Source organism: Equus caballus, chromosome 8, assembly GCF_041296265.1.
Source record: "Equus caballus isolate H_3958 breed thoroughbred chromosome 8, TB-T2T, whole genome shotgun sequence".
NCBI lineage: Eukaryota > Metazoa > Chordata > Mammalia > Perissodactyla > Equidae > Equus > Equus caballus.
The window spans coordinates 7627933-7652350 of NC_091691.1; the positions used below are offsets into that span (position 1 = coordinate 7627933).

The 24418-nt window shown below is 49.3% G+C and overlaps 1 protein-coding gene across 1 annotated transcript; it reads left to right on the forward strand.

Moving 5' to 3' along the window:
* The first annotated feature begins 10394 nt into the window (after positions 1-10394).
* SEC14L3 (SEC14 like lipid binding 3) lies at positions 10395-22501 on the forward strand. Its single transcript, XM_023646853.2, has 12 exons — positions 10395-12001; positions 12977-13052; positions 13307-13350; positions 13487-13546; positions 14210-14398; positions 15802-15897; positions 16535-16595; positions 17787-17870; positions 19847-19953; positions 20353-20492; positions 20589-20758; positions 21582-22501. The coding sequence occupies exons 1-12, from the start codon at positions 11948-11950 to the stop codon at positions 21701-21703; spliced, it is 1203 nt and encodes a 400-aa protein (XP_023502621.1). The 5' UTR covers positions 10395-11947; the 3' UTR covers positions 21704-22501.
* The last annotated feature ends 1917 nt before the right edge of the window (positions 22502-24418 follow it).

Genomic DNA, 24418 nt, shown 5'->3' on the forward strand with positions numbered 1-24418 from the left:
AGTCCAGCTCAACTTCCAACAGCCCCAGCCGGAGGGGACAGGGCTGTGGGATAGGCACAGCTGCCCAGAAGAGGGCTTCACCAGAGCCCCACAGCACAGCACTCCACAGTTTGCACAACCCTTTCACATGCAACCCTGAAGCAGATAGGGATTGTGGCCCCATCTGACAGGCAAGGAAACTGAGGCTCAGCGAGGTGGAATGCCTCAGCCAAGGGCCCAGTATCCAATGGCAGAGGTGGACCAGCACCCAGGTTTGCTGTCAGCAGTGGCTCTGCCCTAACTCTCAGGGGAGGAGAGGGTCAGGGTAGCAGGTGGGCCTCTGCCAGGGAGGGCCAGCCTGGGGCAGGGGGCCCACAGTGGACAGAGCAAGGCACTGGGTTCCTGGGGTGGGGGAGGGCCCAGAGTCTGGAGAAAACTGCTCAGACATTTGTGCCTCTTGGTGGGATGTGACGGTGCCAGCTCCACTCCACGCCTACCGTGTGCTAGGCCTGAGCTGAGGAGAACGAGGCTCAGGGCAGGAAGTCACTCGTCCTGTCACACAACATAAACAGGAGGCGGTAAGATGTGAATCCGGATCCATCTGTCCAGACAGTGCAGGAGCTTAATGAGCACACGGTGACTTCAGAAGAGGCCACTACGCCAGGCCTGAGTTGAGCGGCACTCAGGTGACCCATGGTGAACTCCGCCTTCAGCCACTAGGGGGCGGCGCTGGGCCAAGCCTTTCTCCCCACTGGGTCCGCATCCTGGCTCTGCCACTAGGGGGCTTGCTTTCTAAATCCTCTGGACTCCATCTTCCTCCCCTCCGCCCCTGGCCCAGTCGGGTCTGTCTTCTCTTGCTTGGACTACCAGAAAGGAGTCCTTGAGTCTCCCTGTGCCCATTCCTACCACCTCCCATCCAGACCCCACAGGGCAGCCAGAAAAATCTTTCTGAAATGAAAATCTGATCACATCACTGCCTGCATAAGCTGTTCTCTGGCTCCTACTTCCCCCAGGAAAGGTCAGTCTCACTGGTGGCTTACAAGGCCCTCTGTGACCTGGCCACAACACCTCCGTTCCAGCTTCACCAATTCATGAGCTCCCTCCTGCCTCCCTGCTCATGCCGTACCCTCAGCCCAGGACTCCCTCCCCGGTCTCGTTCTGTGAACCCTCACGACCCCTAGAGCCTTCTTTCTGAATACCTTCCCTAGCCCTCTCCCCAGCCCAGCCCCAGCAGAGTTATGGTCCTTTCTCCACGCTCTCAGAGCAACAGAACCAGTGCTCAGCGTGCAATAGAGTCACCATCTGTCTCGTGTCTGTCTCCTATTCACCCAGCCACCAGTCCAGGCTGTGCTCCCCAGAAGCTCGATAAAGCCTTGCAAAAATTATAGATACCATCTACTGGGCACCTATGAGGGCTGCTGCCCCTGTGCTGTCCTGTTTAGTCTTCATGGCAGCCTTGGGAAATAAATATAGTCATCTCCATTGGGTCTACAAGGGAAGAAAGTAAGTCTCCAAGACACAGTCATTTGCTCAGTGGTAGCACCAGGACTGGAATACAGGATGTCTGACTCCAGAGCTGTGGGTCTTCCTCGCCTGTCCACCCCAGAGATTGGGTCATACCAGGAGCACTGCCAAAGGGCAGAGTCTGGCAGCATGACTCAGCGGTGTGGAAAAACCCGAGTAGAGGGTTGGGCGGGACAGTCACAGAACAGTGGAATAGGAACCAGAAAGAATGGGCTCGCCTAGCTGCGCCCTCGTCTTGGAGTTGAAGACAGGCTGGGTGACCAGCCCAATAATAACCATCGAAGCCACTACTATTGATCACTTACCATGTGCCAGGCAGTGGGTAAGATACTTTACTGGCCTCTTCTAACCATCTCAGTAAACCTATGAGAAGAGGAGGTTAATGGTCCCAATTTACAGGTAAGAAAACAGCCTCCAGGTCACACAGCACATTGGAGGTGAAGCCACGATTCAAACTCTATGTTTCAGCACCAGACATTTCTGAACTATTTGGAATTATTTCCTCAGTGTTGGGAGAGAAAGTATAACTGCATGAGCAGTTCACGTGTGGTCACCGCCAGACCCAGCCTCCCCGACAGTAGTCTTGGGCACTCCAGGTTCCCAAAGCATGGCAATGAAATCAGAGACCAGTTTGGCATGAAGAACTTGGGACACTCCATGCCCTTAGGATGACCCCAGGGATTATAGGAAGGATGTGCCAGCTCCAGCCCTGGACAGTATCTAAGCTCCTCCACCTTGCAGCCTCCTTCACTGTCCTCCCCTATGCTCCTATCACCGCAGCAACCCATTCCTATAGCACGCAGCACATGAGAGAAGGAAAGGAAGAGCTTTGTCACCAACAGAGTTCTTTGGGGTCTCCTCAAGCGAGAGTTTTGATTTCCTGATGGCTTTTGGTACTCCATGGCACAGACATCATATGCAGCAGATAATCAACATCACTGTCATCGTTATCATACTTGAATTTATTTTCTGATCACAAAGGGAGATGAAAGTAAACATTGAAGATACACACCCGAGGGACGGAGGGTAAATATTAGAGCTAACAAACAATTTCAGCAAGGTTGCAGGAGACAAGAATAATATAAAAAAATCAGTTGCATTTCTATACAGTAACAATGAACACCCCACAAAATGAAATTAAGAAAACAATTTCACTTACAATAGCATCAAAAAGAATTGGGGCCGGCTCCGTGGTGCAGCAGTTAAGTGCACACGTTCCACTTCAGCGGCCTGGGATTCGCAGGTTTGGATCCCAGGTGCAGACATGGCACCGCTCGGCAAGCCATGCTGTGGCAGGCATCCCACATATAAAGTGGAGGAAGATGGGCACAGATGTTAGCTCAGGGCCAGGCTTCCTCAGCAAAATGAGAAGGATTGGCAGCAGATGTTATCTCAGGGCTAATCTTCCTCAAAAAAAAAAAAGGAAGAAGAAAATACTCAGGAACAACTTTAAAGAAGTACAAGACATGTACACGGAAAACTACAAAATATTGTTGAATGAAATTAAAGACTTAAATAAATGAAAAGACACCTATGTTCATGTTTTGGAAGACTTAATATTGTTAAGAGGCAATACTCCCCAGAGTGATCTGCAGATTCGATGCAATTCCTACCAAAATCCCAACTGTCTTTTTTGCAGAAATGGACAAGCTGATCCCAAAGTTCATACAGAAATGCAAGGGACTCAGAATAGCCAAGACAATCTGCAAAAGTAAAATGAAGTCAAGTAGGACTCGCACTTCCCAATTTCAAAGTTTAATACAAAGCTACTGTAATCAAAACAGTGTGATGCTGGCATAGTGATAGACATATAGATCAATGGAATAGAATTGCGGGCCCAAAAACATCTGATATCCAGCAAGGGTGCAAAGACCATTCAACGGGGAAAGAACAGTCTCTTCAACAAATAGCGCTGGGACAACTGGATATCTACATGCAAATGAATGAAGTTGGACCTTTACATCACATCATATACAAAGCAACTAAAGATGGATCAAACTCACATCTGACATCATATTCAATGGTGAAAGACTGAGCGTTTTTCCTCTAAAATCAGGAACAAGATGAGGATGCCCACTTTTGTCACTTCTATTCAACGTAGTATTGGGAGTTCTAGCCAGAGCAATTAGGCAAGAAAAGAAAATAATAAATTGCATCCAAATTGGAGAGGAAGAAGTAAAATGATCTCTGTTTACAGATGTAATGATCTTAAATGAAGAAAACCCTAAAGATTCTGCCAAAAAGCTTTGGAATTAATGAATTCAGCAAAGTTGCAGAACACAAAATCAACACACAAAAATCAGCTGCGTTTCTACACAGTAATGAAAATGAACAATCTGAAAATCAAATTAAGAAAAGAATTCCAGGTGGGGTGGGGGGTGGGCACAAAGGGTGAAGTGGTGCACCCGCAACACGACTGACAAACATTAATGTACAACTGAAATTTCACAAGATTGTAACCTATCATTAACTCAATGAAAAAAAAATGTTCTAGAAACCTAAAAAAAAAATAAGAAAACAATTCCAGGGTGCTGACCCCGTGGCTGACTGGTTAAGTTCACGCGCTCTGCTGTAGGCGGCCCAGTGTTTCGTTGGTTCGAATCCTGGGCGCGGACATGGCACTGCTCACCAAACCACGCTGAGGCAGCATCCCACATGCCACAACTAGAAGGACCCACAACGAAGAATATACAACTATGTACTGGGGGGCTTTGGGGAGAAAAAGGAAAAAAAATAAAATCTAAAAAAAAAAAGAAAAGAATTCCATTTACAATAGTACCAAAAAAACCACTTAAGAATAAACTTAATCAAGGATGCAAAAAACTTGTAAAAAGTATTTTTACAAGTCTACCAAACTACAACTACAAAACATTGTTGAAAGAAATTAAAGAAGACATAAATAATTGGAAAGAAATTGCGTGTTCAAGGATTGGAAGATGTAACATTGTTAGGTTGTCAATACCACCCAACACTGTCTACAGATTCAATGTATTTTCTATCAAAATGCCAATGACTTTTATGTAGAAATAGAACACTCCATCTTAAAAATTCATGTGGAATCTCCAGGGATCCCAAGTAGCCAAAACAACCTTGCAAAAGAAGAACAAAGTTGGAGGTCTGTCGTTTCCTGATTTCAAAACTTACTACAAAGCTACAGTAATCAAAACAGTGTGGTACTGGCATGAAGACAGACATACAGACTAATGGAATAGAATGGAGACCCTAGAAATATACCCCTACATATAAGGTCAAATGATTTTTGAGCAGAGTGTCAAGACCATTCCATAAGTGATAGGACATGAACAAATGATACTAGAAAAACTGGATATCCATATGCCAGAGAATGAAGTTGGACCCTTACCATATACAATTTACAAAAATTAACTCAAGATGGATGAAAGACCTAAACCTAAGAGCTAAAACTATAAAACTCTTAGAAGAAAACCTAAGAGGAAATTTTCCTGATATTGGATTTGGCAAGGATTTCTTGGATACGACACCAAAAGCACAGGTAACAAAAGAAACAATAGATGAATTGGACTTCATCAAAATTTGAGACTTTTGTGCATTAAAGGACACTGTCAATAGAGTGAAAAAGAAACCCATGGAATGGGAGAGAAAATTTGCAAATCATATATCTGATAAGAGATTAACATCCTGAATATGTAAAGAACTCCTACAATTCGATAATGAAAAACCAAACAACCTGATTAAAAAATGGATAAAGGACTTGAATAGACATTTCTCCAAAGAAGATATACAAATGGACAATAGCACATGAAAAGATGCTGAATATCACTAATCCTCGGGGAACTATAAGTCAAAATCACAATGAGGCACAACCTCACACCCCCGAGGATGGCTACTATCAAACAGCAGAAAATAGCAAGTGTTGGGGAGGATGAGGAGAAACTGGAACCCTTGTGCGTTGTTACTGGGAATGTAAAATGGTGCAGCCACTGTGGGAAACAGTATGGCAGCTCCCCCAAAAAATTAAACATAGAATTAGCTAGAATAAACCACAGAATTACCAGCCATTCCACTTTGGGGTATATCCCCAAAAGAATAGAAAGCAGGGTCTTGAACAGATACTTGTACACCAGTGTTCATAACTGCATTCAAATAGCCAAATATAATAGCCATGGCTATACATAATAGCCAAAAGGTAGAAACAACCCAAGTGTCCATTGACAGATGAATGGGTAAACAAAATGTGGTATATATATATAATGGAATATTATTTAGTCTTAAAAAGAAATGAAATTCTGACACGTGCTACAACATTAAACTAAGACATTTAGTTTTAGAAGACATTAAACTAAGTAAAATAAGCCAGACACTAATGGACAAATCCTGTATGTTCCCACTTATATGTGGGACCTAGAGTAGTCGAATTCATAGAGACAGAAAGCAGAATGGTTGTCGCCAGGGGCTGGGGAGGGGGCTGGGGAGTTTGTTTTTAATGGTGCGGAGCTTCAGTTGAGGAAGATGAAAAAGTTCTGGAGATGTTTGGCGGTGATGGTTGCGTAACAATGTGAATGCACTTTTTGCCACGGAACTGTACTCTTAAAAATGATACATTTTGTTAAATATATTTTAACACAATAAAAAATTAGACAAACAAACCCAAAAAGGCTCAAAGACCTTAATATAAGAGCTAAAACCTTATATAAATGTATTAGAAGAAAACATGGAGGTAAATCCTCATGACCTTGGATTTGGCAGTGCTTTCTCGGCTATGACGCCAAAAGTACAAGCAACAAAAGAAAAAGTAGGTAAGTCAGACTTCATCAAAATTTAGAACTTTTGTGCATCAAAGGACACTAAAGCAAGTGAAAAGACAACCCACATTATGGAAGAAAATATTTGCAAGTTGTCCAGTATCTGATAAGGGATTAATATCCAGAATACATAAAGAATTCTTACAAGTCAGCAATAAAAAGACAAAGAACCCAATTTAAAAACGGGTAGACGTTTTTAAAATTTGTATAAACATTTCTCCATAGAAGATGGACGAATAGCCAATATGCACATGAAAAGATGCTTAACATCTTCAGTCATTGGAGAAATGCAATTCAAAACCACAATGAGTGGTATCCACTAGGATGGCTATAAGAATTTTTTTTTTTAAAGATTTTTTATTTTTTCCTTTTTCTCCCCAAAGCCCCCCAGTACACAGTTGTATATTCTTTGTTGTGGGTTCTTCTAGTTGTGGCATGTGGGACGCTGCCTCAGCGTGGTTCGACGAGCAGTGTCATGTCCGCGCCCAGGATTTGAACCAACGAAACACTGGGCCGCCTGCAGCGGAGCGCACGAACTTAACCGCTCGGCCACGGGGCCAGCCCCGGCTATAAGAATTTGTAAAAGAAAACAGAAAATACATGTTCATGAGAGTGTGAAGAAATTGGAACCCTCACACATTGCTAGTGGGAATGTAAAATGGTGCAGCCATGGAAAACAGTTTGGTGGTTTCCCAAGAGGTTAACATAGAATTACTATATGATCCAGCAACTCCACTCCTAAGGATATACCCAAGAGACTTGAAAACATGTTTCCACAAAATCTCGTACAAAAACTGTTCATAGCACAGACATTTTTCAAAGAAGATATACAGGTGGCCAACAGACACATGAAAAGATGCTCAACATCATTAGCTATCAGGGAAATGCAAATCAAAACTACAATGAGATACCACCTCACACCCATCAGAATGGCTATAATTAACAAGACAAGAGATAGCAAATGTTAGAGAGGATGTAGAGAAAAGGGGACCCTCATACACAGCTGGTAGGAATGCAAACTGGTGCAGCCACTATGGAAAACAATATGGAGATTCCTCAAAAAATTAAAAATAGAAATTCCAAATGATCCAGCTGTTCCACTACCAGGTATTTATCCAAAGAACATGAAATAAATAATTCAAAGAGATTTATGCATCCCTCTCTTCAGCACAGCATATTCACAATAGCCATGAAGTGGAAGCAACCCAAGTGCCCATCAACAGATGAATAGATAAAGACGATGTGGTATATGCAATGGAATACTACTCAGCCATAAAAAAGATAGAATTGTGCCATGAGGGTATTATGCTAAGCGAAACAAGTCAGAGAAAGACAAACACCCCATGATTTCACTCGTATGTGGAAGATAAACAAACAAACACATGGATAAGGAGAACAAATTAGTGCTTACCAGAGGGGAAGGAGGTGGAGGGAGTGCAAAAGGGGTAATGGGGCACATATGTATGGTGATGGATAAAAGTTAGACTGTTGGTGGTGAACACGATGCAGTCCATACAGAAACTAAAATACAATAATGTACACCTGAAATTTACACAATATTATAAGCCAATATGACCTCAATAAAATAATTAAAAAACAAATGTACCAAGCATTCAAGAACACCATCTTGTCATTGACTTAGGGATAACTAGATAATGGTTTTCAGTTGAAAAAATGAAGAATATTTTCCTTTATTAAAATCTTAGTTATTAAAAAAATTTCATAGCAGCATTATTCATGATAGCCCAAAAGTGGAAACCCCAAATTTCCAACAAGTGATGAATGGATAAAGGAAATATGGTATGTCCATACAAAAGAATATTATTTAGCCGTAAAAAGAAATGAAGTGCTGACACATGCTACAATGTGGATGGACCTTGAAAACATTATGCTGAGTAAAAGAAGCCAGATGCCAAAGACCACACCCTATATGATTCTCTTCATATGAAATAGCCAGAATAAGGAAATCTACAGAGATGGAAAGCAGATTAGTAGTTGCAGAGGCTGGCGCCGGGGAACAGGAGATGGGGGGTGACCGCTGACAGGTACAGGGTTTTTGGGGTGATGAAAATGTTCTGCAATTAGATAGTGGTGATAGTTGCACAACCTTGTGAATATACTAAAAATCACCGAATTGTACACTTTAAGAACGGTGAATTTATGATATGTGAATGATATCACACTTAAAATTTTTTTAATTTAAAAAAGGAGACAAAACTACCCAAGAGTAAAAATGGAAAGCAGACTGTCCTGAGGTGCTGCCCAGAGCGCCACTGGGACTCCGGTGAAACCCCCGATTCTCTTTCCATCCACCCTTCCTAGGCCGCCCCACCTCACCTCCCTGTGGTCCACCTCACCCCACGGCGACGCTCCTCCTGGGCCCCTCTGTACTCACCCAACTGGTTCTAATACCACCCATCTAGGAGTGGGAGCAGGAATGTGCTCGGCTCGGGGCCAGAGGGACAGCCCTTTCACGTTTCCTAGTAATGGCCTAGAAGGAGCGGTTCCAGGGTGTGGCGCAGGCAGCCCTGTTTACCTCCTTGAAGTTGTTTGCTTATGTCCTGGTTGTCGCCATGGTCCCCTGAGAGCTTGGCAAACTAGGAGATAAACACAGTCTGGGCACTTACTTGGAGAAGACGTGTACTGTGGGTGGGGCTGAGGGCTCCCCCTTGCCGGGGCCTTTGTTTCAAGGGAGGGAAGTTAATTCTGCTGGCCTCAAGATGCCCCACAGCCAGAGCGGGGTGGGTCCAGGCTTCCTAACACCACTGATTATTTAGACCATTTATTCAGCGCTTACTACATCCCAGGCACAACATGAGGCCCTCCGAGAGAAGGCAAGGCTGGGCGGTGGTTCTGGTGAAGGTTCCAGAGTCAGGCCAGCTTGGGTTCAAATCCTTGCTCCCCATTTCCTGGCTGTGTGACCTCAGAAAAACTTCTTAATCTCTCTGACCTTCCATTTCTTCCCCTACCTGTTCCCAAATGGTTTGATAATGATGTAAGGCTCTCAGCACAGAGGAAATGCTCAACAAATGGGGGCCTGTGAGCTCCACGCAGGTGGGGACCTAATCCATCTTGTTTGCTGTAATATCCACAGCACTCCCTCCATGCGCTTCTCACTTTCCCACCTCCACACCTTCACCCATGCCATCCCCTCCACTAGCGGGGCTGTTTCCTCCACTCCAATCTCCACTAATTGACAGCCTCCCTTTCCTCAAGGTCTGGCTCAAATGCCACCTGCATCCCATTGGGGTGACTTCTGTGCCCGGGTCCTCTCCCAGACTATGGTGGAAGCTCCTGGAGCCGAGACTGTGGGCCAGTCTAACCGTGCAACAGTAGAGTGGCTAATTGCATGGGCTTAACTCTGGATAAGACACTTAACTTCTCTATGCCTCAGTTTGCTTGTCTGTAAAGTGGGTCAATGGTGGCACCTCCCCCACGGGGTGTTCTGAGGTTTACATGAGATAATGCGCTTAGAAAGGGGCCCTGGCGTGTAATAAGCCTTCAACGAATGTGGTAGAGCTGTCCAATACGGCAGCCACAGCCACATGGGCCAATTCGAACTACAATTAATCAAAACTCATTTAAAATAAAACTTGAGTTCCTCAGTCTCACTAACCACATATCACGTGTCATTAGTCACTACCAAATGTGTCCAACAGGACAGCCCAGACAGAGAACATTTCCATCATCACAGAAAGTTCTATTGGACAGCACTATGGACAATGATGATATGTGCACACTGTAGGCGCTCTGTGTCTATTTGTGGTCCGGGTCAGGAAAAGTGCTTAGGGGTGTCTCTGAGGGCCCACACCTCCTCCTGGCCCTCCCTGCCCGGCCCCTGATGTCCCCAGAAGTAACTGGGGTGCAAGACATTAGAGCGATCAGGGCGAGAAAGGAGACTGGTGAGAAATGGGCCAGATTAGCGGCTAATGAAAGAGCCGTGGAGGAACCCAATCTCCACATACCACCAGCCCGGAGGGAAGTGGGTGTGGGTGGCAACCGGGCCTTTGCGGAACAAGGCCAGAATGTGAAGTGGGGTGGGACTAGGGTGTGGAAAGTTACCTAACTGCTGCTGAGTGCCTGCGGCAGGCGCCCCAGATAGAGGGAGATGGCCAAAGATGGCCCCCTTCTTCTGGACCCAGTTCTATCAGGAGTCCAGAGAAGGGAGGTGACAGCACTAGCTCACTTCAGCTAGGCTAAAAAGATCCCAAGATAGCCCAAAACAGAGGCTCAAGATAGCCCAGGGGTGGAGTGTAGGGTGCCCTAGGGGCAGGGAACCTGCGAGAGCCCTGGGCAGAGGGGCTTGGGCTAGCCCAGCTGTTGGGGCCGAGGCTGGCCCACGGGTAGTTTCAGCCCATGTGGACCCCCTCAAGACCTGGAAGATGTGGCCACATGGCTGTGCTGTGGTCTCCAGCAGAGGAGCTCCTGGTTTCTTTATAGACGATCAGTGACAATGTGGCCTCTGCCTTCTCAGAGTTTCTGACGGCTGGGGGAGGATAATCCCTTAAACACACTGACCCTCCACAATCGCTACGTCTCATTAGATCTTCCTTCCAATCTTGTAAGGAGGACAGGGCAAGCATCCATAGCTCCATTCTGTAAATGAGGCAAGTGACAAGCCGAGGTGTCATCTTAAAAGGGAGTCTTATGGGGGCATAAGGAGCAGAGCCAGGCCTTGTGGCACGTCTGATGGTGGAACATCAGGCAGCACGACAGAAATCAAAGGACAGGGGAACCTTCTGGGCTTTCCTCATCACCTTGCATAGATGGTGAACACCCCTTACTAATCAGATGTTTAAAATCCCAAGAAACGCTATCACCACTCCAAGTCCATCAGCATGCCCCCCACCCCAACTCTCCCTTAGGGCCTAGGGGATGCAGGATCCTGGACAAAGCCCCTTGTGTCCTCTGACCTCAGAGATGGGAAGGGGACAGCCCGGTGTGGGTGCTCAGCCGTTCCCCGTGCTGAAGGTGCAGGGCCAGCACTGCGAGGGAGGATTCGAAAGACAGGAAAGGCAGTGTTGGCCTGTGCAAGAAACAGACCTGCAGCAAGGACTTCTGAGTTCCGTTCTTCTGCCCCAGCCTGTCTCTTCTTGACTATGGATGCTTGTGGCGAAAGGACATGAGCCTCTCAGCCAACAAAGCAAATGAAGTGTTTGCTAGACTGACCAGTCCCTGACCCCTCCTGTCAGAGATGGGGTGGGGGGACCTTTGGAGAACCCTAGGTGTGGGGTCTCTTCATTAGTGAGATGGGGAGAAGGAGGCTCGGAGAGAAAGGGTCCCTCAGGGAGCAGTCCTCACTCTCCTTGGAATGCCCCCTTCTCTGGAGGCCTGGGAGCACCGATGGGGGTCCCACAGGCACTCAGCCTGGGCTCCCAGGCCATGGGAGGCCCGCCTCATTCCCTCCCAGCCTCCTCCGCCTGGCAGGGGACCTCTAGCACGCCCTTCTGTGCTCACCTGCTCCCCAGACCTGTCCCAGAGCCAAACACGGGACCTCACTTAATCCCAATTATGTAATGTGCGATCCAACAGTTAGCCAAGGGGGAGGGGCCTGAAGCCACACCCAGGAGTGGGGGCAAAAGGCCCCTGCTGGGTCAGAGCTACACGACTAGGCTTGGCCTCTGCCTGCAGTGGCCTCCACACCTCCAGCCTCACCCAGCACCATGAGTGGCCGAGTCGGAGACCTGAGCCCCAGGCAGGCAGAGACGCTGGCCAAGGTAAGAGAGCCTGTCCCCTGGAGCCCCAGGAAAAAAGGGCTGAGGGGCGGCGGTGGGGGCTGTGGCTGGAACCCTACCCTGCTCTGTTGGCCTAGTGTGTCATTGACATTGTCTCTTGGCTGTCAGTTCTCCTAGGAGTCAGGTCCCACAGTGCCCAGCGACATCAGCCCAGTCCAGGGCAAGGGTTGAGGGACAGAGCACCACTTCCAGGCAGTAGTGTGGATGTCAGATCAAGCCTGCCTTCTTCTCATCCAGGAGCCAGACCCAGAGAGTTTATCTGACAGCCGCCCCCTCCCCCCACCCTCCCAGGTCCCTTAGGTGGGAGCTGAAGGATGCTCATGGTCTGCCCTCTGACTCTGTTCGCCCTCCCTCCCCAGGACCCTGAAAGATGACCTGTCTGTAAGAGCAGGTTATGTTGTCATCCCCAAGGTCAACAGGGAAGAGGACACATAATCATTAACCATGTTTTTGCAGAAAATGGGATGAAAAATGGCAGAAGCCTTGGTGGGCTAACACTTGGAAAGAATTAAGAATACACCCATACTCCAATCCACTTACCCACCCACCCACTCATTTATCCTTCTTCCATCCCCCCTCCCACCCCACCCACCCATCTATCCTCTCTTCTTCTATCCATTCACCCACCCATCTCTCTTTCTGTCCATCCACCCATTCATTGATTTCCCCTTCCATTTTTGTTCCGTCCATCTACTCCCCTCATCCATCCTTCTATTCATCCAATCATTCTTCTTTCTATCCATTTACTCCCCATCTATCCTTCCTTCCATTCACCTGTCCATCCGTCCACCCACCTATTCAATGATCTATCTCTCCTTCTCTCTGTTTCCCACCCATCCTTCCATCACTGTGGGCCAGTCTGCATGTGGAAGAGAAGGAAGGATGATGAAAACCATCACTGGTCTAGGGGTCAATGCTCAGTGTGAAAACCACCTTAACAAGCTTCTCTCTTCCAAGTTCCGAGAAAATGTCCAGGACGTGTTGCCTGCCCTGCCCAATCCTGATGACTATTTCCTTCTGCGCTGGCTCCGAGGTGAGGGCAGGGATGGGGGAGGTCAGGATGAGGGGGCAGTGAGAGGGGCCTGGTCCCAACTGCTCCAGAACAACCCATGGCTCTCAGGATCCGACCACACCATCTTGCTTCACGTGTTCAGGTCCAAGAGAGGGGAGGGGGCAGGGAAGGAAGGTCCCACCCAGGCCCTCGGGCCCCTCCATAGTCCCTGCTGCCCAGGACCAGGACAAGGCAGTGTCCTTCCCACCTCACGCCTTTCCCCCATCTTCCCACAGCTCGGAATTTCGACCTGCAGAAATCGGAGGCCATGCTCCGCAAGGTGAGACCCATCCCCTCTGGAGATTTGGTGAGGGGCTTTGTGGGGGGCAATCCACACCTCGAGCCCCTACCTCCATCCCCTCCTCCTCAGGGGTGCTGGGAGCCCGGTGGGGCCTTACTACTCACCTCCCTTTCAGTACATGGAGTTCCGGAAGACCATGGACATTGACCACATCCTTGATTGGCAGCCCCCAGAGGTGAGCCAAACAGCCCCCAATACCCCAGTCTTTTACAGACATACCTCCCAAGCAGCCTCTGGATCCCTGGGGACCATGAGTGAAGGGTAGCAAGCCTGGGAGGCCTGTGGAACCCCCTGGATCTACAGACACCTCTCCTGTAACAATTATGACTGTTTCCTGGGGGTTTATGCGGTCTGGGCCTGAGTTAAGAGTTTACCTGCCTGAGTTCATCACAACCCTGTGAGGTGGGTACTTTTGTCCCCATTTTACAGCTGAGAACACTGAGGGCTCAGAGAGGTAGCTTCACTTGCTCAAGGATGCACAGCAGAGAAGCAGTAGAGTATATCTGAACCAGGTCTGTTGACCTTCAGAATCCATGTTTTCCATCACTAAGCCCAACTCCTCTCTATGGAAAGGGACATGGGAGACGCGGGGGCAGAACTAAGGAGCCCAGAGCCCTTGAGCCAGGCTTTGAGGCCTGGCTTTGCGGTGTACCCACTGTGAGCAAGGCCCTCCCCTGCAGCCCCCTCAGCTTTCTCATTTGGACAATAGGATTGCCCTCTGGGGGAGAGACAGTGCTTGTACCATGGTGTGTGTGGGCGTGGGCCACCAGGTCAGCCTGGTCCAGGGATCTCGGGGGAGATGCGTAAAGCCAAGTTCCACGTATCTTTCCACGCCCAGGTGGTCCAGAAGTACATGCCTGGCGGCCTGTGTGGCCATGACCGTGACGGCTGCCCCGTGTGGTATGACATCATAGGGCCGCTTGACCCCAAGGGCCTGCTCTTCTCGGTCACCAAGCAGGACCTGCTCAAGACCAAGATGAGGGACTGTGAGCGCATCCTGCATGAGTGTGACCTGCAGACAGAGCGGGTGAGGCCCAGGCTGAGCGGGGCGGGTGACTAGGGGCATTGGCGAGGCTGCCAGGGGACATAGTCCCGGGACACCCCTGTGCTCTCTACTGTCACAGTCAGAGGGCTCTGGAGTCAAACACCAGCTCTGCCACTTCCCAGCTGCGCAAACTTGGAAAGTCACCTCGCCTCTCTGAGTCTGTCTCCTCACCTACAAAACGGAGATAATAGTAAATACTGGTTGCAAAGATTAAATGAGATAATGCAAGTCTGTGGCCCAGCACACAGGGCCTGATACACATTTCTCAACATTGTTAATTACTGTCATTCCTTCTGTTATTGGTATTGTTACAACAATTCTCATATTGTTATGGCCCTGCTCTTCCGTCTGTCTGGATAACCCTGTTCCCAGCACACCCACCTACCACCCACACTTCCCTTGGCTCTCTCCTGTCTATCATTCAGGTCTCAAACTTAGATGTCACCCCCTCTGAGGCCCCCATCCCAGTTAACGTGTGTTCCCGCAGCTCCTGTGCTGTCCTGTCACCACACTCATCTCGGGACTCATCTTAGGGCCCCGGTTGCTTGTCCATCTCCCCAGCCATAGCGTGAAGTCTTTGAGGACAAGAACTGTGGACTGTTGAGCACAACATAGAATGTTACGCTCTCAGTGTCTGGCACAAAATAGGTGCTTAATAAATATCAGTTGGACAAATGGAAGGATGGATGGATGAAGGAATGGCGGTAGGGATGGATGGATGGGCAAAGAGATGAATGGGTGGGTCAGTTAATGGATAGATGGATGGACGGATGATGACTGGATAATGGATGCTGGATGTGGTGGATGGTTGTTTTTAGCGCTGTTAAGTTGATTCCGACTCCTAGCAGCCCTGCGTACAGCAGAGCAGAACCCTGCCTGGTCTTTTTGCGCCATCTTCACATCTTTTAACACTGTGTCAGACAATGCTCTGCTGCAATACGCAGAATTTTCATGGCCAGTGCTTTTGAAGGGAGGGGCCAGGTCCTTCTTCCTAGTCTGTCTTAGTCAGGAAGTTCCGCTGAAACCTGTCCACCATGGATGACCCTGCTGGTATTTGAAACACCAGAGGCATAGCTTTCAGCATCACAGCAACACACAGCCCCACAGTATGACAACTGACAGATGGGCGGTGTGGTTCCCTGACCAGGAAACGAACCTGGGCTGTGGCGGTGAAAGTGCTGAATCTTAACCCCTAGACCACCAAGTCTGGCTGTGGTGGAGGGAGGGGTGGGTAGAAGCGTTCACTGTTTTGTCCACTCTTTCCTTTGAGGACAGAGTAGGGGGCTGGGAGAAGCCCTGAGGGGTCATGTGTTAGGGTCACCATGTCCCAGGTTCTGAGCCTGCACCCTGATCCTTGGAACTGGGCCTTGCTCTCATCCTCGCAGCTGGGGAGGAAGATTGAAACCATCATCATGATATTTGACTGTGAGGGCCTGGGACTGAAGCATTTCTGGAAACCTCTGGTGGAAGTGTACCAGGAGGTGAGGAGAAGGCCCCTGGGCGCGCCCCGCTTGCTTTAACGACCAGCATGGCCTGCTGTCACCTGGCTGCTCACTCAGAGCCAAGATTTGGTAAAAGATAGTGGCCTTCCTGGGCCGCATCACTGCAACTCAAGACCCAAAGATATATTTCCTGGAAGATTCCACAGAACAGGCTTCAGGGACAACACTATGCTGAAACCATAGGGACCAGCTTCCACCCAACCCTTCCCAGCCCTGTCATCCCCAGCTCTGCTTCACCCCTCCATGCTCTGGTTTCCTCATCTACAAAATGGGGATACCAATAGTCTGCATTTCAAAGGGATGCAAGCTTACTTCAGTGAGTTGATATGTAAGGTGTATACACAATGCTTGGCAAATGGTGAACGTTTAATAAACAGTAATCATTATTATTACTATACTATAACATTTACTCTAAAAATGCTTATTACTATGTAATTATTGTCAGGGTGTGGTTGCCATAGTCTAAGCTGAGAAGGTCCCCTCCAGGGGCCTGAGGAGGTGATGGAAAGAAGGGAAACCCTCCACAGCCCTCTGAACCCTCCAGAGGGAGATCGCAAAGGCGATGGGGCAGCAGAAGGAGGTGTGGGCTCTGATGGCTTCTTTCTTGGTTCCACAGTTCTTCGGCCTCCTTGAAGAGAATTATCCGGAGACCCTGAAGATCATGCTCATTGTGAAAGGTGTGTGGCAAGTGACTTCACTTCGCTGTGCCTCCATTTCCATTTCTGAGCCTTCTTCCCTGGGCAGTAGGGAGGCAGTTGGTTGCTTGGCTGCGTGCAAATTACTTAGACTGTCTGGAACAGAGTCAGTGCTCCATAAATGGTAACTTCTGTGGCTGATCTTACTGCAAGAGGAGGCAGCTCCAACCCCAGCTCTTCTAGAAATCCCCTCTCACTTCTCTGGCAATGTTGATGTCTCCCTCCGGAAACTGCCCCTGGCACTGGCAGCTGGTGCAGCCCAGTCTGGCCTTTCTTGTCTGCTCCCTTCCAAGGCCCTTCAGCTGTCTTGTGTGCGTTCATCCTGTTTTCCTTGCAGTTATCTGCTCCTTGAAGCCTGGACCAATGATTCTCCACTTCTACTGTATCTCTCACTGGCCTGCGGCCATGTGGATGCTCAATGGGTATTTGGGTGGCTGTTGTTTGGGTGGGTGGGGGAGTGGATGGAAGGATGGATGTATGTTTGATGGTTGGTTAGTTGATTGGTTGATTGATTGGTTGGTTGATTAGTTGTTTAGTTGGTTGTCTAGTTGACTGGCCAGTAGTTGACTGGCTAGTTGACTGACTGGTGGTTGGTGGGATGGTTGGTTGGTTGGTTGGATAGTTGTTAGTTGACTGATTGAGTGACTATTTGGCATTTTGGTTGGGTGGGTGGGTGAGCGGCTAGTTGGCAGACTGGTTAGTTGGCTGGCTGGTTTGTTATTTGGCTGGATCTTGAATGGTTGACTGCTGGTTGTTGGAATGGTTGGCTTGTTGGTTGCTTGAGTGGTTGACTGGCTGGAGAGGGTAGTTGGTTGGGCAGTTGGCTGGTTGTTTAATTGTCTGATTGGTTTGCTGATTGGCTAATGTATTGATTGGTTGTTTGACTATATGGTAGGTTGGCTGATTGGTTGGTAGGCTGAGTGACATGCTGCTTAGAAGGTGAATTGATTGGCTATTTGTTGGCTGGTTTTTTGGCTGTTTGATAGATTGGATGGGTGGTTAGTTGGCTGCTTGTTGGTTGGTTGACCAATTGGTTGGATGGTTTGTCAGGTGCAGGACATTGGAACTTGCCAAGGTAATTCAAGATTCCTCCATATTGCTGGCTATGACTTATGGAGAGAGTGGTCCAATGGAGTTATTTTCTCCCCATTATACTTGCTTGTATCTCTCCAGCCACCAAATTGTTCCCCGTGGGCTACAATCTCATGAAGCCCTTCCTGAATGAGGACACTCGCAGAAAAATTGTAGTGTTGGGAAGTAAGTAATTCCACCTCCAGCCCGTGAGCTCTGTGCATGAGGTTTGGAATGAGGTTGGTCCATCCCCCCAACCAGGGATCCACACATCCTCTAGAGTCATAGGCTCCTCCTTCTCAAAAGTGTGGTAGGTCTTACACTATAGAGTCTACCCAGTTACCTCTGCCTTATCGCCTGCCATCCCTCGCTGGGGACTGAGGCCTCCACACCTTCCTCCTTATCGATTTCAGTTTGGTTGCTAGTCAACCCCTGGGCTATGGGTCTCAGTTTCCTTTAGCACTCATCACCTCAGTGCTTCTAAAGGCAGTTTGGGCTGACAAGGATGAGGAAGAAGAGCAGGAGAGGAGACATGGTTCATGAAGGGAGGCTCGACAAGAAGGGACTGGATAAGTAAATAACACTGCATCCATTTGAGGAATTATTGGGCAGCCATGAAAAATGATTTGATGTCATGGGATATGTCATTAAGTTAAAAAAAAAAAAAAAGGTAGGTTACAAAGTGGTATGGATAGTTCGATCTTATTTTTTGTGAAAACAAAAATATTTCTCAAAGGAAATACAATAAAATGTTTATTTGTGGATGGCAAGAAACCAGGTGGTTTTGAATTTTATTTTTTGTATTTTTCTGTATTTTCTAAATTTTTATAATAACACATTACTTTTTTTAAAAAAATGGAAGGAAGTCTCTTCTTTTATTTTCAATGGGAGAATTAAGCCTTTTATTTATAATTTGTATTTGCCCTTACAACTACTAGTCAATTCCACTTTAGCATGATGGAATTTTTGTGTGCGGGAAGAAGTTTGGCCCTGAGCTAACATCCATTGCCAATCCTCTTCTTTCCGCTTGAGGATGATTGTCCCTAAGGTAACATCTGTGCCAGTCTTCCTCCGCTTTGTATATGGGACGCCACCACAGCATGGCCTGATGAGCAGTGTGCAGGTCCGCACCCAGGATCCAAACCCACAAACCCCAGGCCACCAAAGTGGAGCACGGGAACTTACCCACTGCACCACCAGGCCGGCCCCCATATATTACTTTTATAAGTAGGAAAAATTGTTACTTTTTAAAATGATAGGGAAAGAGAAAGAAAGATAGAAAAGAAATGGTTCTTACACTCAAACCAATGACCCTGAACTTGGAGGATAACTTCTCACAGGCAGAGTAGTCAGATCATCAAAGCAGGAGAGCTGAGGTTGGGGGGTGGGGATCTTACAAATTCCTGCTTTCTCTCTCTTCCTGGTACCTGAGTTTTGCCTCTGCCCAATTCCACTGGGATAGGGAGCTGGTGGATTGCAGGGTAGCCCCCCAAATCCTGGAACAGAGGCCCAAGTCCAGCCTCTGTCCCACTTGGTGGTGCCCACTTGGTCCCACATGAGGCTCTGTGCATTTGGCCCTGGTGTGCCAGGCATTGTGGTCTTTACTCCCACTGGTGGCAGCGAATCTCTCATGGCCATGCAGGGGGATAGCCTGGATTGGTCTCAGGGCTGGAGCTACGGTGACACCCCAAGACCTAGAACACTTAGAGCTTTGCAAAGGGCATGAAGAACAGGAATGGGCATTATGGTTGCAGCGATTAAGGAGTGGAGAGGCAGAAGGTCCTTTCAAAGGCCTACAGGTGTCCATTCCCCACTGAGAGGACTGACTTGAATATGCCACTTACACACTGTGTGGGCCCCCAACAAGGTCCTTGACCTCATCAGGCTTTAAAGTCTCTTTCAGACGATCAGACAACTCTTGTCTTCACTACTTATGACTGAGAGACCCTCAAAAATGTCCGAACCCATCAGCCAGGGGGAAACATGTTTCCATAGCAACATGACGCTGGAAGATACATCCTGCGGCTGGAGGCCTGAGAGGCTGTGGAATTAGTCCTGGCAGCCCAGCTCCTATAAGGCTTCTCCCCAAGCTCAGGGTGGGAATGAGGGGCTGATGGGTCCCCTCCATGCCTGATAACCACCCTTCAATGCCTCTGCCACAGACAACTGGAAGGAAGGTTTGCTGAAACTCATCAGTCCTGAGGAACTGCCTGCCCACTTTGGGGGGACCCTGACCGACCCTGATGGGAACCCCAAATGTTTAACTAAGGTATGAAGAGCCTCAGGACAGGGGAGGCGAGAGGAGTAGAGCTGGGCTCCTTTCTCATCTGCTCATTCATTCCACAAATGTCTGTAGAGAGACCCCTGGGAGCCAGGTGTTGGGCTAGACAGTTCCAGCTGTGTCCCCACTGGGCTTCCAGCAGCTGTGACATCAAACAAGGATGGAGGACATTCTGACCCAAAGGGATGAACCGGAAGGGGAAGTTCCCAGAGGAGGCCCTGACCCAGCCTGGGGGTCAGGGAAGGCACTCTGGGGTCGGGGGGGAGGGAGAACAGAATGAGCAGAATAGTTCCAGGAGATGGTGAAGGCGCCTCAGACAGGAGCGGCAGCATAAGCAATGCCATGGCCGGAAGAGGAGAGCAAGCCCAGCCCATCCTCTGCCTGCAGATCAACTATGGTGGGGAGATCCCCAAGTCCATGTACGTGCGGGACCAGGTGAAGACTCAGTATGAACACTCAGTGCAGATCAGCCGCGGCTCCTCGCACCAGGTGGAGTATGAGATCCTATTCCCAGGCTGTGTCCTCAGGTAAGGGACAGGTCACCACCCCACCCCTGGCTGGGCCCTAGCCCCTGGGGGGCCCGTCAGACTGAGGAGCAACCTGCCCCCCTGCCTCCCTAACAGGTGGCAGTTCTCATCTGATGGTGCTGACATCGGCTTTGGGGTTTTCCTGAAGACCAAGATGGGGGAGCGGCAGCGGGCAGGGGAGATGACGGAGGTGGTGGCCAGCCAGCGCTACAATGCTCACATGGTACCGGAGGACGGCAGCCTCACCTGCTCAGAAGCCGGTGTCTGTAAGTTTGTTCTGGCCAGCCCCAGCTCTGGAAAGCTGGAGCCACGTGTCCAATGGTTTAGAGGAGGAAACAGAGGGGCAGTGACCTCCCAGGGACACACAGCCCAGGTTAGCACCATTCATTCACACAGTTGCTCATTCAGTCTACACTCGCGAGCATCTACTGTGCACCAAGAGCCAGAGACACACAGGCTCTGGGGGACTGAGAGCACTCGGGCCACAGGACACAGGCAAGGGACAATAGGGCAGGTACAACTTTCCCCAGGAGGAAACTGGGGCTCTGAGAAGTAAGTCAAGCTGTCCAGAGCCACATAGCTAAGTGCGGTGCCAGGGTCCCACGTCAGCCTAAGCGTCGCTGTGTAACCCTGGACAAAAGTCTTACCACTCTGGTCCCTTGGCTTGCTTACCTGTGAAGCCAAGGTTACAAGCCCTGCTTCTCGGTGGGGGGGGGGGGGGGGAGGTGAGGAGGCAGGGTCCATTCAAGGGGGCTGTGAGGCCTCTGAGTTTCCAACTGCCCCCTCCCACCCACATTGTGCGAGTATCCAGGTGTAGAGACAATGGGATGCAGTGGCCATTGTTCTCATTGCCAGTTGGTGCAACTAAAGCCAAGCTGGGCATGTGCCAGGAGGAGGTCAGTGTCTGTTTAAAGGCCCTGCTCAGGGGTGGCAGTTCCCATGGGGAAGGGAAGAGGAGTGGTGGGAACTTGGCCCAGCGTGGCAAACACAGCAGGTGGGAACATAGCCTGTCCTCCCCTGTGACCAGGGCAGGGACACAAGGAGCGTGAAGCCAGGCCCAACTACCCGTCTGTCCATCTGTCTCCCCAGATGTCCTGCGCTTCGACAACACCTATAGCTTTGTCCACACCAAGAAGGTCAGCTTCACAGTGGAGGTGCTGCTCCCGGACGAGGGCATGCAGAAATACGACAAGGAGCTCACCCCTGTCTAGGCAGCTCCTCCACTTCACAGAGACCCCTGGCCCTCTGCTTTCTCTATATATATCCTACCCTTCCTCTCCACCCTGCCCCCTAAGAAATTGGTCATTAGTCCTCTTGACTCTGTGACATTAGTGAGTAGAGAAAGAGCTGCCTCAGGGAAGACTCATATGCCGTGGTCAGATCAGGAAAGGTAAGAGAGGCACAGACTTGGAGGATGCCCAGGTTGCACAAAAGGAAGAAGCAAAGGTAGACGCAAGAGGTGGATGTCACTGAAACCCAAGAAATAGGAAAATGAATCCCCCAGCCTTGGACCTCTCTGCTCCTAAGGCATTTCTGTGTGCTTGAGTTCCTTCCCTATGAGCTATGAGCCAGTTGGGTTGGAGATGCCTCTAAATTCTTTTTACTTCTACCCCTTATGTAGTAGATGCTCAGGGTACACTTGTAAAGTTGCATGGAGGTAGGGAGCAGGTGATTCATGGGTGTGCGTGACGAGGAGGAGTCTATCTGGGGCAGATTTCAACACCTTGGACAGGGCCATGGAGGGGGTGGACTCTCCTGGAGACCCAGGTGATCCAGCCCCCAGATTTCTGGCAGTGGCTGCCCCCTGGGGAAGTCAGAGATGCCTCCATAATGCTTTGCCTGACTCAGGGTCCACAGCTTCCCTAACCCACCACACCTACCCCTACCTCCTTCCCTTGGAACCCCCGGCTTACGTTTTAAGCAATTGAAGGAACTTTCCTGGAAGCAAAGGAAGTCACATCTGGCTCTCGCTGCTGCCTGGCGATAATAATAAAAATCCCACAGCTGTCCTTCGGTGAGTGCTCTCTGTGTCCCACACACGGTGCCAAGTGCTCTGTGAGTTTAGCTCATTTCATTCTCACGCCTTCCCTGAGGCCACTTGTTATGGCCACCGTATGGAGAAAGAAACTAAGGCTCGGAGAGGTGAAGTCATCCACCCAACACCATACAGCTCTTAGTGGCAGATCCAAGACCCAAGGTTTTTTTTTTTTTTTTCTTTACTCCAAGACATTGCTCTTAATCGTCCAGTAATATCACTCCTAAGACCCCATGTTTACAAAGAAGGAGAGAAGGAATGACTTGTTTGTCCTAGATCCTCCAGTAAAAGTGTCCTGGAAGTCACCCTCTCCAATCCCAGTTTGTGGGCGGAGATGTGATGCCCACTGGGCATCTGAGGATGGAGACCCACAATGCTTAAGCGGCTGGTCTAAGGAAACTCACAGCAGAGCGGGCAGGGCTTGTGCTCCAAAGCCGAGCATCTGGTCCACTGCTCACAGGGCCTCTGGAAAGCCCTTGACACCCAGCATGACCCTGGGTGACCAGGGAGACTCTCGGGCTCCGAGGCGCTCCTGTTCCAAGTCAGGGACATGGAGACACTGACTTGAGCCCCAGGGCCTGACCAAACTCTGGCCTGGAGAAGCCAAATTACCTGGAGTATGTGGGTGAGTAGGAACCAAAGGGCTTGGCTGGTGCGACGAGAGGCTCCTTGGGAACAAGCTGAGGGCCAGCCCTGCTGGGGTGAGCCCACCCGTGGGCAAAGGAGGAGCCCACCCACGGCCTGACTCCAAGACTGATCAAGTAAACGTCCGGCGGTGGCTAGCACTTTCCATCTGCGCTTACGGGCACGCGATCTTATCTCCATTTTATAGATGAGAATCAGCTCCCAAAAGGCACTGGCCTTGTTTCCTTTAGCCCGTGGGTGGCAGGAATAGGACTGGAGCTAAAACCGCCCTTCCGCCACCTGCTCGCTCCCACCACTAATTCACGTTACTGTAGCAACTTGCCAGAACAGGACAAGTCTGCCAACCCTCTGAGCTTGGTGTTGGGGGAGGATGGGGAAGCGGAGGGAGGAGGAGAAAAGGGGGTTGTGAGATTTAGGAGGAAAAAAAGCAATATTTGGGATATACTTAAAATTTATTATTTATCTGAAGTTAAAATAACTGGGCATCTTGTTTTTATCTGGCCACCCTAGAAATGAGGGATGAGGGAGAATGGGGGGGGGGCAGGGAAAAAGGGGATGGGCTCATTCTTTTGGAACATGGTGGCAGCACCTGCAATTTGGGCCAAGGATGTCATGGAATCCTTGGGAGAGGATGGCTCAGCATTGGTGGGGCAAGGTAGAGAGACAGGGAGGGTGGTCTCAGCCTTACCCACTGAGAGAAAGGCCCTCACACTGCAACAGGGTTGGAGCATCGTGGACTTTGAGCCCCTGGGACTAAGGCTGCTGTGAGGCGTGCTGTTGGATACCCACCCACAATTGTCTGAGCTCCTCTACTGCAGCTCACAGACCCCACTTTGAGCAGACAGGGGACTTGCTACCAGGAGGCAGGGGCAGCTCACAGAGCCTAGGCCAGGGCTGGAGCTAAGAAGCAAAAAGTGTCCCTTGGCATCTGCTGATGCCCAGCCATGGCAAACCAGCTCCCACTCCCGTCAACCTTTAAAATAAGACAGCCAGCTATTTTACCCGTAAAGTGGGTTTATTCGAGAATAGCAGAGGAATTGCAATTCAGGACATGCAATCCATGGGGAACTCAGGCAAGTCCAAAGAACAAAGGAGGGAAACGTTCCTTTATAGAGGAAAAAGGGAGGCGTTGGGGGAGGCTGTTATAAACCAAGAGTCCATTGGAGGAAACTAGGAGTTCAGAGTGTAGCCGCTTCTCATTGGCTGAGTTGTGACCCTCTCTCATTGGCTGGGCTGTTGCTGGGCA

Coding starts and splice junctions, on each gene's coding strand:
- SEC14L3 (XM_023646853.2), top strand. CDS start 11,948: ATGAGTGGCCGAGTCGGAGACCTGAGCCCCAGGCAGGCAGAGACGCTG. Junction 13,351..13,486: donor CGGAGGCCATGCTCCGCAAG/GTGAGACCCATC, acceptor CCTCCCTTTCAG/TACATGGAGTTCCGGAAGAC. Junction 20,493..20,588: donor TTCCCAGGCTGTGTCCTCAG/GTAAGGGACAGG, acceptor CCTCCCTAACAG/GTGGCAGTTCTCATCTGATG.